The following is a 14,615-nucleotide window of genomic DNA, read 5'->3' on the forward strand; positions in this document are numbered from 1 at the left end:
CCACGATGCTAAAAAGAAACTAACCTTGCCAGAGGAGGGCATCCTCCCTTGTCTGTAAGTTTATGTCCTAGAAAAAGCAGACACTGCTTGTGGAGCCACACAGTGGGACTGGCAAAAGTCAGGAACTATGGGAAGGGGAAGGGTGGGTGCCAGGGACACCTCTAGGTTGGGGATATCAGACACAATGACAGAGGGGACTGGAGCAGGGGTGAGGTGTGTTTGTGGCTGTGCTGGAGAGATCTGAGGTCCCAGGTGGAATCAAGGCTGGGATAGGGTGGGAAACGCTTTACACAATAAAGATTGGGTTGCTAGGAGCCCCTGGTCTTCTACTTCTCCTTCTCCTCTCTGAAGCTCCCTCCACAGACTTCTCCCCCCAGCACCTCCTGACAGGTGAGCTTCAAACCCTTCATACCTTTTTAGTCCCCTAGCTCCTGGCCAGCCCCTACCTGTTCAACCCACCGAGCCCTTGCTACCAGCCACCCTGACTCTGGGAATCCCTGCAGGATGTGCTGACTTCCCCTGGCCTTGTGGACCATCAGGGGAAGGTGGGGGAAACCCTCTCTGTCTGAGGGCAAATCGGAGCTTCACGGAGGATGCAGGTGTCAGGACCTTGAAAGCTCGTTGACTTGGTTGATGTTCTAGGTAGTGTAACTTGATGTTTCTCAGGGGTGACAGTCCACTTTCAAGAAGGTGAAGCAATTTCAAGAAGGTGAAGCAATTATCAAGCTTGACAGAAGGAAAGTAGGAAGAGTCCCCAGACTGGCTAATAGGCCCACACCAAAGGCAGGCTTACCCTGAGCTCAGGAAGAGTCAGCTTTGCAGCCTCTCTCTTGCACTGTTCCTGGAAAAGTGTTCTCATGGTGTATGAGTTTGTTGCTGCAGTAATAAATGACCACAAATTTAGCTGCTTGGAACAAGAGCCATTTACCATCTCACAGAGCCTGAGTCTGGCAAGTGTAGCTTGGTACACTACTTAGGGTCTCAGAAGACCACCATCAAGGTTTTGTCCACCCTGGGCTCTTACCTGGAGGCTCTGAGGAAAATTCACTTCTAGGCTCATGCATTTTGTTGATAGAATTGATTTCCTTCTCATGGTCTTCACTTGGTCCCTGCCATCATCAAGCCAGCAATGGTGGGAAAGTCCTTCTCATACTTAATCTGTCTTCCACTTCTCCTTCAGCTCCATTTCTCTGATCCCAGCCAGAGAAATCTACTTTTCAGAGCCCAGGTGATTAGATTGGGGCACCCAGGTGATACAGGATAATATCCCCCTGGTTTTAGGTCCATAATTTTAACTACATCTGCAAAGTCCCTTTGGCCACGTAATAAAACATATTTACAGGTTCCGAGGATTAGGGCAAGGACATCTTTGGGGAACCATTCCACAGACTACACATGGTCATGTTTTTGTAAAATTTGTAAGAGTGATTTTTTGTCTTCATCTGTAGAAGCTCCAACATTCTCCATTCTTCTCTTAATCTCAGACAGTGTTTTTGAAGCTATAGTTTATTAATCATTGCTGCTTCCCTTATAAAATGAGTTTAAGGAATGGCAACGAGCATTTTTTAAAGGAATATAGGAAAACTCAATTGCATAGAAAAATATCAGAGACCGCTGCACACACCATTCACATTCCATGAAATTGTTATCATTCATCCATACACACATGCACATGCATTCACACAAACACACACACACACAAATATATCTGAACTAGATCAAGATGTAAAGAATACTTTTTAGTATGCTTGGTTAAAATTTTAAAATTTGAAAAGATAATTAAGAAAAGAAAAGACCCTAGGGACTTCCCCTGCGGTTCAGTAGTTAGGACCCCCTGCTTTCACTGCGGTGGCCTGGGTTCAATCCCTGGTTGAGGAACTAAGATCCCATAAGCCCACGTGGCACTGCCATTAAAAAAAGAAAAAAAAGAAGGAGAAGAAGAAGAAGACCCTCGAATTCATCGGAGCCTCCAGGTAGGCCTACTTTTGGTCCTGGGAAGATTTCTGGAGCATCTGGGACGACAGAAGCCTAGCACAGTTTGTTTACAGAAGCCCGGGGCTGGCGGCTCCCTTTGATGCTGGTTGTGTAGGTGGAGCCCTCCCTCAGTATGGACGGCTGAAGACCCTCCTGTGTTGTCTCCATTTTCTCCTTTGCGGCGATGTTAAAGAGTCAGTTCGGACAGGGGAAGAAGCCTCTAGATACGTTTTTCTGGGTAAACGAGATAACTAGAGAAATCACCTACCCCCCGCTGAGGGCAGACGCACCCGCAGCTTCTCCAGCCCCGGTAGAGAAGCCAGGAGAGAGACCCAGATCTCAGCACGGGAGCGTGCAGGGAGGTCCTCCCGGCGCCCAGGGCTCAGCCAGCACACGCACAGAAGACCGCCCCTCCACCCCGTCCTAGCGCTTCACTGGAAGAGATTGGCTCCCGAAACTCCGTCCCAGCTACGCCGACCCATCTCCCGGCCAAAGCTGGAGCCCGGAGCCCCACGCTGTTCTCAGCAATTCCTGTCACCATCTCACCGCCAGGAGGCGCTCCGCCGCCATTCGGCCCCCTTGGGCTAGCGCCTCTGTCACAAGCCTCTACCCTTCCTCCCAGCCCTTCTGCCCCCTGCACCTTCACCTGCAAGCTGAAAAACGTCCTTACTGGGAATAACCGATTTTCCTTTTGAGCCTGAGAGAATGTGCCGGGGCACGCCCTCTGAGCATCTTTCTGAGACATTGTCTCCTGCCACCTGTACGCCTTCACGCCCTGCAAGGACCGTTCCGCCTCCCCTGGAAGCACTCAGGACCCTCTGTGGAGTTCTTACAGGAATGTGCCCAATGTTTTCAAACCCCATATAAATTTAACTTAGATTTTGACACATAATGTTTTCTAGAACTTCCTTTACCTCTTGAGACATCTTGGTGTTTTTAACTCTTTGGGGTTCAAGAATCCAATTCTAATGTTGGCCGCAGAGTAATAGTTCCCAGCCAGAGCCAGAAGGATCCCCCACTTGGCTGAGATAGGAACAAGCCAGGATGAGTGGGACTCGAAGGCCTGGTGTCCCTGGGCACAATCTGGGGCCACCTGGGCGTGGGGGCAGCATTGAGGGCCAGCCTGGGCCCTGATCAGAAAGGAGCTAGAGCCGGGGCTGGAGGGACGGCCTGAAGCCAGGGGGCCTTTGGGCAGAGAGCCCCACCCCCAGCCCAGCTCTGTGCCTTCCCCGGTGGAAGAGGCTCTGGGTGACGCTTTGGGGGCACAGTGAGCAGCCGCTCGGCCCTCCAGGAATGGAGTGACTGCTGACTGCTGATGCAGCCATGCTGGGCAGGAGGTGGTAAGTGGAGGCTCTGAAACACACTGTCCCAGCCTGAGGACCCCGGGAAACGCCAGTTCTCTGGGCTGGAGAGTAAAGGCCTGGCGTCCAGCGTTGATTCTCTGGCTAATGACCCTCTGACGCAGCCAGGACCCCTCCTCTCTTGGCCTCAGTTTCCCTCCCTGCATGACGTGGGGGTGAGCAAGCCTGTCTGCACTTCTGCTCAACTGCACAGTCTGTGACTGTGTTCCCAGGAACCAGGACTGGGTGAGGCCCTGGGGACACGGGGCCTGGAGGTCAGGCCTGGGGTGGGGTTAGCTGATGCCAAGGGCATGACTGCTTCTGAGAGTGGCAGGGGCCATTAGCTCCACAGGGTGGGTGGTGGGAGGACCAGAGTACACTCTCCGGGCTCCCTGCTGGTTGGCCTTGACAAAGACCTCGTTGTCATGGCTGGGGGTGCTGGCCTCTCAGGCAGAGCTGTTGGGGCCAGGCCCCCAGCCTTGACCTTGCAGGGGCTCTTAGCCTCACTCCCAACCAACCCCCAAGAGTCCCAACAAGTGTCTCAGAGAGGCCCAGAGAAGTTCAAGCTCAGCACTGGGGCAGGGACCAGGGCTCAGTCTACACCAGCAGAGTCCCCAGAGTAACAGTGACTGTTATAAATCCCATGGACAAAACCATCCAAGCCCTTGTGGGACAGCATGTCTTGGTCCTCTACCTCGTGACCTCGCAGGGCCACTTCCGCTGACAGTGTGTATGTGAAAAAATCTTGGCAGGAGTTTCCTGTCAAGTTTGGCCTGATTGTCCACGGGGTCTCTAATCTGGAAAGCCAGCCAGCAGTGGGTATAACCCTCACCCACAACCCTCTCCAAGCAAGTGGATAACAACAAAGGCCTGCAGTTAACGAAACCTCCAAGGCTGGAGGTACTGCTGAATCAGGTGTGCATGTCTTACTTCCTCAGTGGCCTCCTGGCTCTATTTTAGAGAGCTCTCTTAGCAATACTGACTCCATTTTTATTTTCCTTTCACAACCTGGAGATAGCATCAGATTTCACGGGCCAAGGGTTCAGTCCTACAAGACTGCCCACCCTGTCCCCCACTTCAGACACCAGTTGCAGGGCCAGGTTGTCACCTGTGCATCTGACCCACTATAGATCAGAGGTTCCCACAAGCCCCTCCTCAAGTTTGATTAATTTCGTAGAACAGCTCACAGAACTCCGAGAAACATTTTACTTCCTAGATCACCAATTTATTATAAATGGATAAAACTCAGAAACAGCCAGATAGAAGAGATGCCTAGGGCAGGGAACGTGGGAAAGGGCACAGAGCTTCCAACCCTCTCTGAGAGCCCCACTCTCCCAGCACCTCCAAGCGTTCACTAACCCTGTCTATTAGGGGGTTTTACGGAGGTTTCATTACATTACAATGGTTAAATCATTGGCCAACGGCAATTGATTCAACCTGTAGCCACTTTCTCCTCCTTGGAGGTCAGGAGGTGGGACTGAAAGTTCCTACCCTCTAATCACAGGGTTGGTTTCCTGGGCAACCAACCCCCATCTGCAGGTGTTTGCAACAGTCACCTCATTAACGTAACAATAGACACCTTTAGGCTCTCAGCACTCAAAAAATTCCAAGGGTTTTAGGAGCTCGGTGCAGGGAGTGGGGACAGGGACGGAGACCAACAATGTATCTCTTATTATAAATCACCATATCACACTGACTGAGCAGGACCCCTTATTCCCCTTGTGTGCTAATGTTTTCATGCAGCCATCAGCCCACCCTGGGAGACCCCGAGCACCTATGGCCCCTTCACTGGGTGAACCTTCCAGTGTTATGCCAAGCCTGGTGCCTGCCCAGAGAAGGCCTTGGGAAACACTCCACAAAGGGTTCCAAGACCCCCTAGACTGCAGGGCCCCCTTCCTCAGGGTGCTCATGACCACGTAAAGTACCTGTTCCCCCGGGGCTGGGCCCCCTTGGCATCCTGATCTTACCTGTTCCAGGTCACTGTGGGCTGCAGGATGCCTTTGCTGATGGGCTGACCTGGAGCACATCCCCGCTGGTGACCTGCATGGATGGGGCTCCTGAATAGGGAGGGGGCTGTGAACCTGGGTTGCTCCGACACTGGCCGCATGAACATGGGCAAGCGGCACATAAGCCCGCCCCCTGCCCCACCCCAGGTGCTGGAAAACAGGGCTGTCCTTGTGCCCCCAGCGGGTCGTCACTGAGCTTCTGAGTTACTCTGATGGTCTGTTTGCTTCCCAAATGATAGAGTCACCACATCCTGATTCTGGTGAGTTCTCTGATGGTCAGGAAGTTCTTCCTCTTGTCTAGCCACTGCCTACCTTGCTTTGACTTAAGCCAATCCAAAGGTACCTGGTTAACTGTCCAGGATGATAGAGCAGGATGATAGGCCAGTGCGTGAAGAACATGCAAACCTCAGGCTATCAGGGGGAACATGGCCCCATGGACCGCCAAGTTCTCTGCTGCCCCCTTGTAGAGTTCACCTCTCCCCAAGGAAGCAGTTTTGGTCAGCGCAGAGGGATCCGGCCACCCCAGGCGATGGCCAGGGACAGAGGGTAGGCCTGAACGGCTGGCCCTGCAGATGGGCAGTGGGGAGGGTCCTGGGCTGGGAGATGCTGGATGGCTTCAGCTGGCTCTCTGCACAATGATCCCCTGGCCCTGGGTTCCAGGGTCACGTGCAGCACAAATGACCCCGGCTCGGCCCAGTCCCCCATCGCACTTGTGGTGTGTGTGTTGCTGGTCAAGTGCACAGGGTCCTCTGTGCCGTTTCCCTGAACATGTCGTCAGGCATGTTTTAGAGCCAGCTTTGCCCACTGTCATGCGGTGACAGGTGCTGAACCTTCCTGCCTAGGGCTGTGGCTGGGCAGAGCCTAGAGGGCTTGTGCTCTGTTTGTTTGTTTTGGCCACACCACTCAGCTTATGGGGTTTTAGTTCCCTGACCGGGGATCTAAACTGGGCCTTCGGCAGTGAGAGCGTGGAGCCCTAACCACTGGACCGCCAGAGGGCTCGTGCTCTGGAGCCAGTGGGTCTGGGTTTGAGGACTGGCCTCTCCACTTCAGGGCATGTTGAACCTCACCTAGAGGATGGGGTGGGCCTTGCCCTGTCCCCGCTCGGGAGGCTTTAGCAAAGACTTCAGCTGGGGTCTCGCTCCAACGGCTTTCTGTGCTGAGACCACTGGCCCACTCCCTCCCTCCTGTACCTCCCGGAGGCTCCTTTCAGGCTTGCCCTCCAATCCCTGTGCCTCTCCTGCTGGCTGAGAGCCGAGTGGGTGGGTCCTGCCCTGACCCCCGTGGATGGGGGCATCCTGCGTGCTACCCGCCACTGCATGCTCCGGGGAGACTGCTGGGTGGGGACAGCCGCCTGTGCCATCTCCTGTTCCAGGCCACACGGTGGAGGGGCTATCGCACCTTCCTGGTCTCATCTCGGACTTGGCTCTGTGAGACAAGGCGGGAAGTGAGACCCAGCCCGAGATGGGCCATGGGTGCTGCGTGGGTCCCAGAGTGGGGGACGAGGGGGCTGGCCAAATGGGCTGCACCCTGAGCCATGTGGAGCTGGACATCACCCTTGTGGGTCATGCACTGGTTCTGGCTGGGATGCACCTGATCTTGGAGAGATAGCAGTGAGTGGTGGCTTGAAGCAAGATCTTAGTTCTCTGCCCAGGACTTGGACCTGGGTAGCCTGGATGAAAACCAGGAATCCTAGCCGTTAGTCCACCAGGGGCTGGAGGCTGGAAGCTAAATTCCCCTGAACCTTGCCTCCATTGAAAAATGCATTTCTCAAGAAGGCAAAAACTGTAAAAACAGGTACAAAGTTTATTATTAGAGACACAGCACAAGTGGGAAAGCACACAGAGAAACAGTTTATCTAAGACAGAAGCAAGGCAGAAATACACACCCGGAGAGAGGGTGTGGGCGTCTCCGCTAATGATGAGGAGCACGGGAAAGAGGCAGTTAAGTCACTTATGACAGGGCAGTTCTTCCGGCTCTTTGTTTATCTTTGGCCCATTATTTGGTTTCTTTTTCCACACCTGACCTGCCCTAGGACCCTCCTGGACATGGATTCCAGCCCAGAGGCCTATGGGGGGCCTTGGCATCACCTATTATGGGGTGGCGCCCCCTCCTTTTTGACCCCCCAGGAGGCTTTCTGCGCATGTGCAGTGTCTCCCTTGCCCCAAGGATGGGAAACATGTGACCTCTTTATTTTTTACTCAAAAAGGGTTTGGCCCCTCTCTGTCCCGCCATGACTGTTATCTTAAAGTGTCCTCAGGAGACAAAGTCCAGCTACTTACCCTGTTGCTGTTGTTATTTCTGTCTCGTAGTGCAAACAGGAGGCTGGTTGTAAATATCTAGCCTCGAGCCCACCTGCCTCCTTCCTCAGGAAATGTAAACAGGAGGCCAGTTGTAAATGCCCAGCCTGGAGCCCACAGCCGGTGGGAAGCAACCAGAGCAGGGGTCTCCAGGGCACCCCCAGGTCCTAAAATCCCCGCTCTTGGCCTGTCTTGGCTTCACAGCGCCTTACCTGATTCAGAAGCCCTGAGTGTTCCTCTTCTGCCGGTTTATACCCAGGCAGGTTCACGCTGCAGGGCCTAACTGTGCAGACAACAGGACCACAGCAGTTCTTCCTTCCAGAACACATTCAGGCTTCCCCCACCTGAGAAATGTCACAGAGCCTATGAGCTTTATGTCCTTTGAGGAAGAGGTGGGCTGCTGAGGCCGAGCCAGCCTGCTGTATCTCAGCACCAAGGATATAGTCAATAATTTTTTTCTTTTTTTTAAATGAATGACCAGTATGCTAGCTGGACTCAGAAAGCTGGAGCATCTGTGCAGGGTCGTCTAGGTGGGGAGCACCCAGGAGGAGCCTGGATTCATCCCCAAAGCTGGAGGTACTGCTGAATCAGGTCTGGGTCCAATCACAAGACGGAAATCACATTTAAATGGGGAAACAATATAAAAATTGGTAAATTTTGTCTGATCAGGTCATCCAAGATGGCTGTTCTCCTGCTCTCTGTACATCCCCTGCTCGACCAGCCCCTGCTTTACCTATACCTTATTCACGTGACTGACCTTCCCTCTCAGTCGTAGAGCCTGTTCAGTAAATGCCTGTGTACTTGCCCCTGGCCCCAGCTGGTGATTGTTATAATCTTTAGATCAGAACTCTCTCCACTATGCTGGTTTATCAAAGGGGCAGTAAGGGGCGTGCCCCTCTGCTGGTTTCTCTGGCAACCAGTGAGTCAGTCTGACGTCAGTTCCTCCTTTAACTGGTAACCTCCCCCCCCCCCCAACCGCTCCTCTCCCCCTGGAGTGAGGACTGCCGTCATGTCCCGCCCGCTGTTTGCTGCACGCCATGGGTGTCTCGCTCCAGGACCTTGCTTCAGACGTGTAAGATCCTCCTATCCATTAAACCATTGAGGTTGCTCTTGCTGACTCTGGGCTGCTGCTTCTGGCTTGAGGCTGGGCAAGTACAGGGCTTGCTGGCTTGAGGGGTGCAGCCCAACAACTTAGATAAAAGAATGACTCTAAGATGTAATAAAACTCAATATGGGCCCTAGGGCTGAGGGAGAGTCTCCCAGGAAGAAAAAAGCTTGGAAGGGGTCCTCTCTCGAGGTCCTGTGTTCAGGCCTCGTTGGTGGCAGAGAAGTTGGCTGGGTTGCTCCTGCCGTGGCTCCCCAACCACTGGGTAAGCAGGAAGCAACTCTCTGGGGCACAAACCAGGTGCAGGCAGGTCAGCTGATGGCTAGGCCTGTGAACAAGCAGAGGAGGTTGGAGTGCCAGTGGGGGCAGGAGGCCCAGAGTTTGCAGTGTGTTGATGTTACTGAGTCCAAGCTCATACTGCTTGTCTCCTGACAGGCCAGTAAATTGAGAGACAATTTGTTGGGGCAAGGAGTGGTGCCTTTATTTGGAAAGCCAGCAGACCGAGAAGAGGGTGGAGTAGTGTCCCAAAGAGCCATCTTCTCTAGAATTCAGGCCTCTTTTTAATTTATTTATTATTTATTTTTGGCTGTGTTGGGTCTTTGTTTCTGTGTGAGGGCTTTCTCTAGTTGCAGCAAGTGGGGGCCACTCTTCATCGTGGTGCACGGGCCTCTCACTATCACGGCCTCTCTTGTTGCGGAGCGCAGGCTCAGTAGTTGTGGCTCACGGGCCCAGCTGCTTCACGGCATGTGGGATCTTCCCAGACCAGGGCTCGAACACCGTGTCCCCTGCACTGGCAGGCGGATTCTCAACCACTGCGCCACCGGGGAAGCCCCAGGCTTCTTTTATACTAAAAGGGAAGGGAGTAAAATCCTGGTTCTGTTCAGACTCTGATTTCTTCATTCCTGCAGCCATTCACATGTGGGCCTGGTCAGGATGTTTGCTGTGAGTTAACAAAGATATTTTAGCTTAATGCTCATTACCTGGGAGGCAGGCCTCCCAGAGGTGGGCCATTATGTATAATTTAAGCTTATAGGCAACATCCCTTTAGTAATTAACTTGTAGCAAAAGCAGTAGGATACAAAGGTTAAAGTAAAAGAAACAGATCCGATATGGAGTCAGGTTTGTCTTCTCTATTACATTGTGAGGGCCACGGGTTCTGCGCCCATGGCTGGGCAGGTCTGCACCAGATGCCATCACACCTACACTTGTGACCAATCAATCTTGCAGCCTCCAAAACCAGCAGGAGGGCGCCTCTCTCTGCAATGTCCCCCTAGCGCCCTCTACTGGAAAAGCTTACCATTGTGCTCACTCTGAAGGACAGAAGCTTAAAGGAATCCTGTTCATTACTGCAGAGCATGTGTGAAGGGTGGGTTGGAAGTTGAGCAGCAATAAAGGGGGAACTGGCACAGAAGACCCATGGCGCAGCTCTATCGTGGAACCCATTGGCCCAAGGAGAAAAGAGAAGCGCTGTGCACAAAAAAACTCACAACTAGCCAATTAGAAAAGTGAGAGGCTGGATCCAACCCAAGTGCCCAATGAATAGGGCAGGCTCAGTAGAGGCTGGAATCATGGGAGACCCTAACTTTGGGGGTGTGAGTGGATGTGAAATAATTCCAGGGTCTCAGGTGGACTTGGCGTGACACCCACAGGTGGTGGCTTCTCTCTGCAAAGTCATTCAAAGGCAGAATGAAGCAAAGGGGAGTTTATAATGGTGATCCTGTCACCAAGTGCAGTGGATTGCATGCTGGCTCCAAAGGATGTGTCATGTCCGAATTCCTGGAGCCTGTGAATTTTACCTTGTATATTAAGGTATGTGACTTAGTTACAGATTTCGAGAGGAGGTGCTTATCCTGGATTATCCTATGAGCCCTGAATGCAGCCACATGCATTTTTTTAAACTTCATAGGAAGAATTTTATATTTTTCAATAACTTGTCTTTAATATGGGTGCAATTTACATCATTTTCACTTTCATTTTACCTAAAGATTTGGTAATGCTCTTTTTTTAATTAAAAAATTTTTTATTGAAGTATAGTTGATTTACAACGTTGTGTTAGTTTCTGGTGTACAACAAAGTGATTCAGATACATATATATATCTATCTATATATTCTTTTCCATTATAGTTTATTATAAGTTATTGAATATAGTTCCCTGTGCTATACAGTAGGTTTTTATCTATTTTGTATATAGTAATTAGTATCTGTTAATCCAAAACTCTTAATTTATCCCTCCCCCACTTCCCCTTTGGTAACCATAGGTTTGTCTTCTATGTCAGTTTTCCCCTGACTCTTGTAGGGCACGTTCACCCCTTTCTAAGGGAAAGAGGCATAGAGTCGCATGTAGTCATTGGCATCAGGCCAGGATCTCAGAGTGAAGCACAGTTGTTGCTGTTTTATCCTCTTCATTTTAATTCAGTTTTAAAATAGGCAAAACATGTATAGGTTTCAAAAATCAAAGCTGGACTTTCCTGGTGGTGCAGTGGTTAAATATCCGCCTGCCAGTGCAGGGGACGCGGGTTTGAGCCCTGGTCCGGGAAGATCCGCGGAGCAAGTGGGCCCGTGCGCCACGACTGCTGAGCCTGCACTCTGGAGCCCGCGAGCCACAACTACTGAGCCCGCGTGCCACAGCTGCTGAAGCCTGTGCACCTAGGGCCCGTGCTCCGCAACCAGAGAAGCCACCGCAATGAGAAGCCCGCGCACCGCAGCGAAGAGTGGCCTGCGCTCGCCGCAACTGGAGAAAAGCCCGCACCCAGCAATGAAGACTCAATACAGCCAAAAATAAATAAAAATTAAAAAAACAAAAATCAAAGCTAAACACAAAGTTTACTCAGGAGTTTCACTGCCATCCCAATTTCATTTACCCCAATCCCATTAACTTCCTGTTGGCAGTCATTTTTATTCATTTCTGGGTTGTTCTGCCTGTTTTTTTTTTTGGCAAAAATAGAAATATGTATCAAAAAATAATTATGAAGATTTAGTCCTTCACTAACAGGAAATTCTCTCAGCTGCTCATGGGACTGTCATAGCTGAGAGTGGTGTATTATAATAAATTAAACAAAAATAAATGGACTGTTCCTAATTTCAGATCACACTGTTTCTGAGAAGAGACCTATAGGGATAAGAAGAAAAGTTATTATTTATGCCATTTCTTGGAGCTGTTCCTTCACTAAAAGACATTTCTTTTTTCACTTAACAGTATATCCTAGAAATCACTCCATGTCCTTTCATATATACTGCCTATGTCACATTCTTTCCCCCTTCTTTTTCCTTTTGGTTGTGTAGCACTCCATTGAATGAAGATACCATAATTCAACCAATCTCTGGATAGGCATTTTAAGAGCCTTTTATATAGAGAGAAATTAGCTCTTTACTATGAGATAACTTGCAAATATTTTTTCCCAGTCAATTTTTGTCTGTAGACTCTTGGGTGTTTGTGTGTGTGTGTTTTCCTTAAAAATGTGTGGTTTTTTTATGTGTTCTTTTTTTAAGATTTTTTTTAAAATTTACAATATTGTGTTAATTTCTGCCATACAACACAGTGATTCACTTATACAGAAATATGTGTATAGTTTTTCATATTCTTTTCCATTATGGTTTATCACAGGATATTGAATATAGTTCCCTGTGCTATATTAAGTTTTTAAACTATCTTAGGTAATTGGATTTATCAATCATTTATTACTTGAGATATTCAGTCATAGTTAGGCTTTTCCCACATCTAAGTTATAAAGGAACTCAGCCATGTTTTCTCTAGTACTTATATGGCCACATTTTTTTTTTTTTTTTACATCTCATCCCTATGAAGTTCCATGCTGTGAGGTGTGGATTGAATTTTATCCTGTACTGAGGAGCTATGAAATCCCACCATTTTTTAATACTAAATTCTTTAATACACTCAACAATGTGTTTAAAAGGTCAGGATATAATTTCTGATGTTTCCTTGTTCTATTTTGTGTATAAATGCCTCAACATTTTTTTCCAAGAAGTCAATGAAAATTCTCTTAAGAGATTAAGTGCCTACTTAGAAAACCTCCAGAAATCAGGCTTCAAGTCTTTGAAACCAACCCAGCTTGTGTTTTATGTAAGAGAAACAGACCGGAATTCCTCTGATGGCCAGGAACACTTCAGCACTTCAGGTACGTTTCTTATTTCTTGTGTGTCCCTTGCAGGCTTGTTGTGATGTGTCTGATCTGTCTAACGTTGCTAGAAGACCTTCGGATTGAAGCCTTGTCATAGGAAATAATATCATTTAATTGCATGTTTTCCTGGAGTTAGATTCTGTTCCTGGTTGCATGTGTTTGGTGAGCCATTTTTTATGTTTAAACTTTTCTGACTAGAAAACTGAAGTGTTCCTATTTGTCCCCTTCCTATTTCCGTGCTGTTTTAAGTATTAAGTGTGTATATAACAATTTATATCTTTAAAAAATATAGCTTACATTCTCTTATTTAGTCCTCAAAGTACCCTGTGAGGAAGGTAGTATTTGCCCAATTGTAACTTAGTAATGTCCCAGGACCATGGAGGCAGAATAGGGGTCTTGAACCCTTTAACTCCAGCCTCATGCTGTTTCTAAAATCTGATTAGTCTTCATGTACAGCCTTCTGTTTTGTCCTTTGTCACTGCTTTAGCCATGATCCAGTGATACTTTAAACTGGATTTAAAGGATAAACATGGGTCTGTCCATCCTTTTCGTGATCCTTGAGGAAATAACTTTATTTTTAGAATGAACTTTAAAACAGTCTAAAGATTTACTAAGAGCTTTCTGTGAACAAATGCTAAAACAAATAGCTGTCGTCAGCTCTGGCTGAGTAAAGAGAAAAATCCTCTACTTTCAGTTAATGGTTAACTTTGAACCGTTTATTAAATGAAAATAGATTATAAAAAAATAAATTAGTGGAAATTCCCTGGTGGTCCAGTGGGAATTCTGTTCTCTCACTGCCAAGGGCCCAGGTTCAATCCCTGGTCAGGGAACGATGATCCCACAAGCTGCATGGTGCAGCCAATCAATCAATCAATCAATCAGTCAATCAATAAAATAAATAAATCCATCCATCCATCCATCCATCCATCCATCCCTCGTGGCGAAGTGGTTAAGAATCCGCCTGCCAGTGCAGGGGACACGGGTTCCGTCTCTGGTCCGGGAAGATCCCACATGCTGAGGAGCAACTAAGCCCGTGCACCACAACTACTGAAGCCCAGGTGCCTAGAGCCTGTGCTCCACAGCAAGAGAAGCCACCGCAGTGAGAAGCTCGCACACCGCAACAAAGAGTAGCCCCCGCTCGCCACTAGAGAAAGCCCATGCGCAGCAAGGAAGACCCAACACAGCCAAAAATAAATAAATTAATTAAAAAATATAAATTATATATATATGGAGTTCTTAGAAGTCAAAAAGAAAACAGAGTAGCTTGGTTACAAACATGGGCAAACACAATGACTAGACAGTTCAGGAAATAATACACATAAATTGCCAATAAGCATATAAAAACGTTTAGCCTCAGTAATCAAATGCAAACTAAACTAATTGGGTAGTATTTCACAATAAAAGTTATGTGCAGTCTGGCACGAGCATTCCACACTATATAGCAGCATATACATTGGATTAAATAATTAATGGAATTGATAAGAGAGAAACTGAGATTTATTCCTTGACTTACCTTTTCTGAGGGTAAACTGTTTCTTCCTAACTTCAAATGCAGGAATTTGGATTTTCCTTTCCTCTTTCACTGACTAGAATAATTTTCCTACCAGTATTTCTCCCTTTACCATCAATGATTCAACTAACAATTCTTTCTTAGTTTGCATGTTATAGATTCTATAAATCTATGTGGCAGGCATATCAGGTATCTCTGAGAATGATTTAGATTGTGATGACGGTCATCGTGGCAAAGAAAACGC

General features: G+C 48.6%; 1 protein-coding gene across 1 annotated transcript in view; it reads left to right on the forward strand.

Moving 5' to 3' along the window:
* Positions 1–5,693: 5,693 nt before the first annotated feature.
* Positions 5,694–14,615, forward strand: part of LOC132375318 (T-cell activation inhibitor, mitochondrial-like) — a 31,657-nt gene continuing 22,735 nt past the window's right edge. The window contains exons 1-3 of the mRNA XM_059940583.1: positions 5,694–5,866; positions 8,613–8,689; positions 12,709–12,858. Coding sequence (XP_059796566.1) covers positions 5,694–5,866; positions 8,613–8,689; positions 12,709–12,858 — 400 coding nt within the window. The remainder of the gene's footprint in view (positions 5,867–8,612; positions 8,690–12,708; positions 12,859–14,615) is intronic.

This window comes from Balaenoptera ricei, chromosome 11 (genome assembly GCF_028023285.1).
Source record: "Balaenoptera ricei isolate mBalRic1 chromosome 11, mBalRic1.hap2, whole genome shotgun sequence".
In the NCBI taxonomy this organism is placed as follows: Eukaryota; Metazoa; Chordata; class Mammalia; order Artiodactyla; family Balaenopteridae; genus Balaenoptera; species Balaenoptera ricei.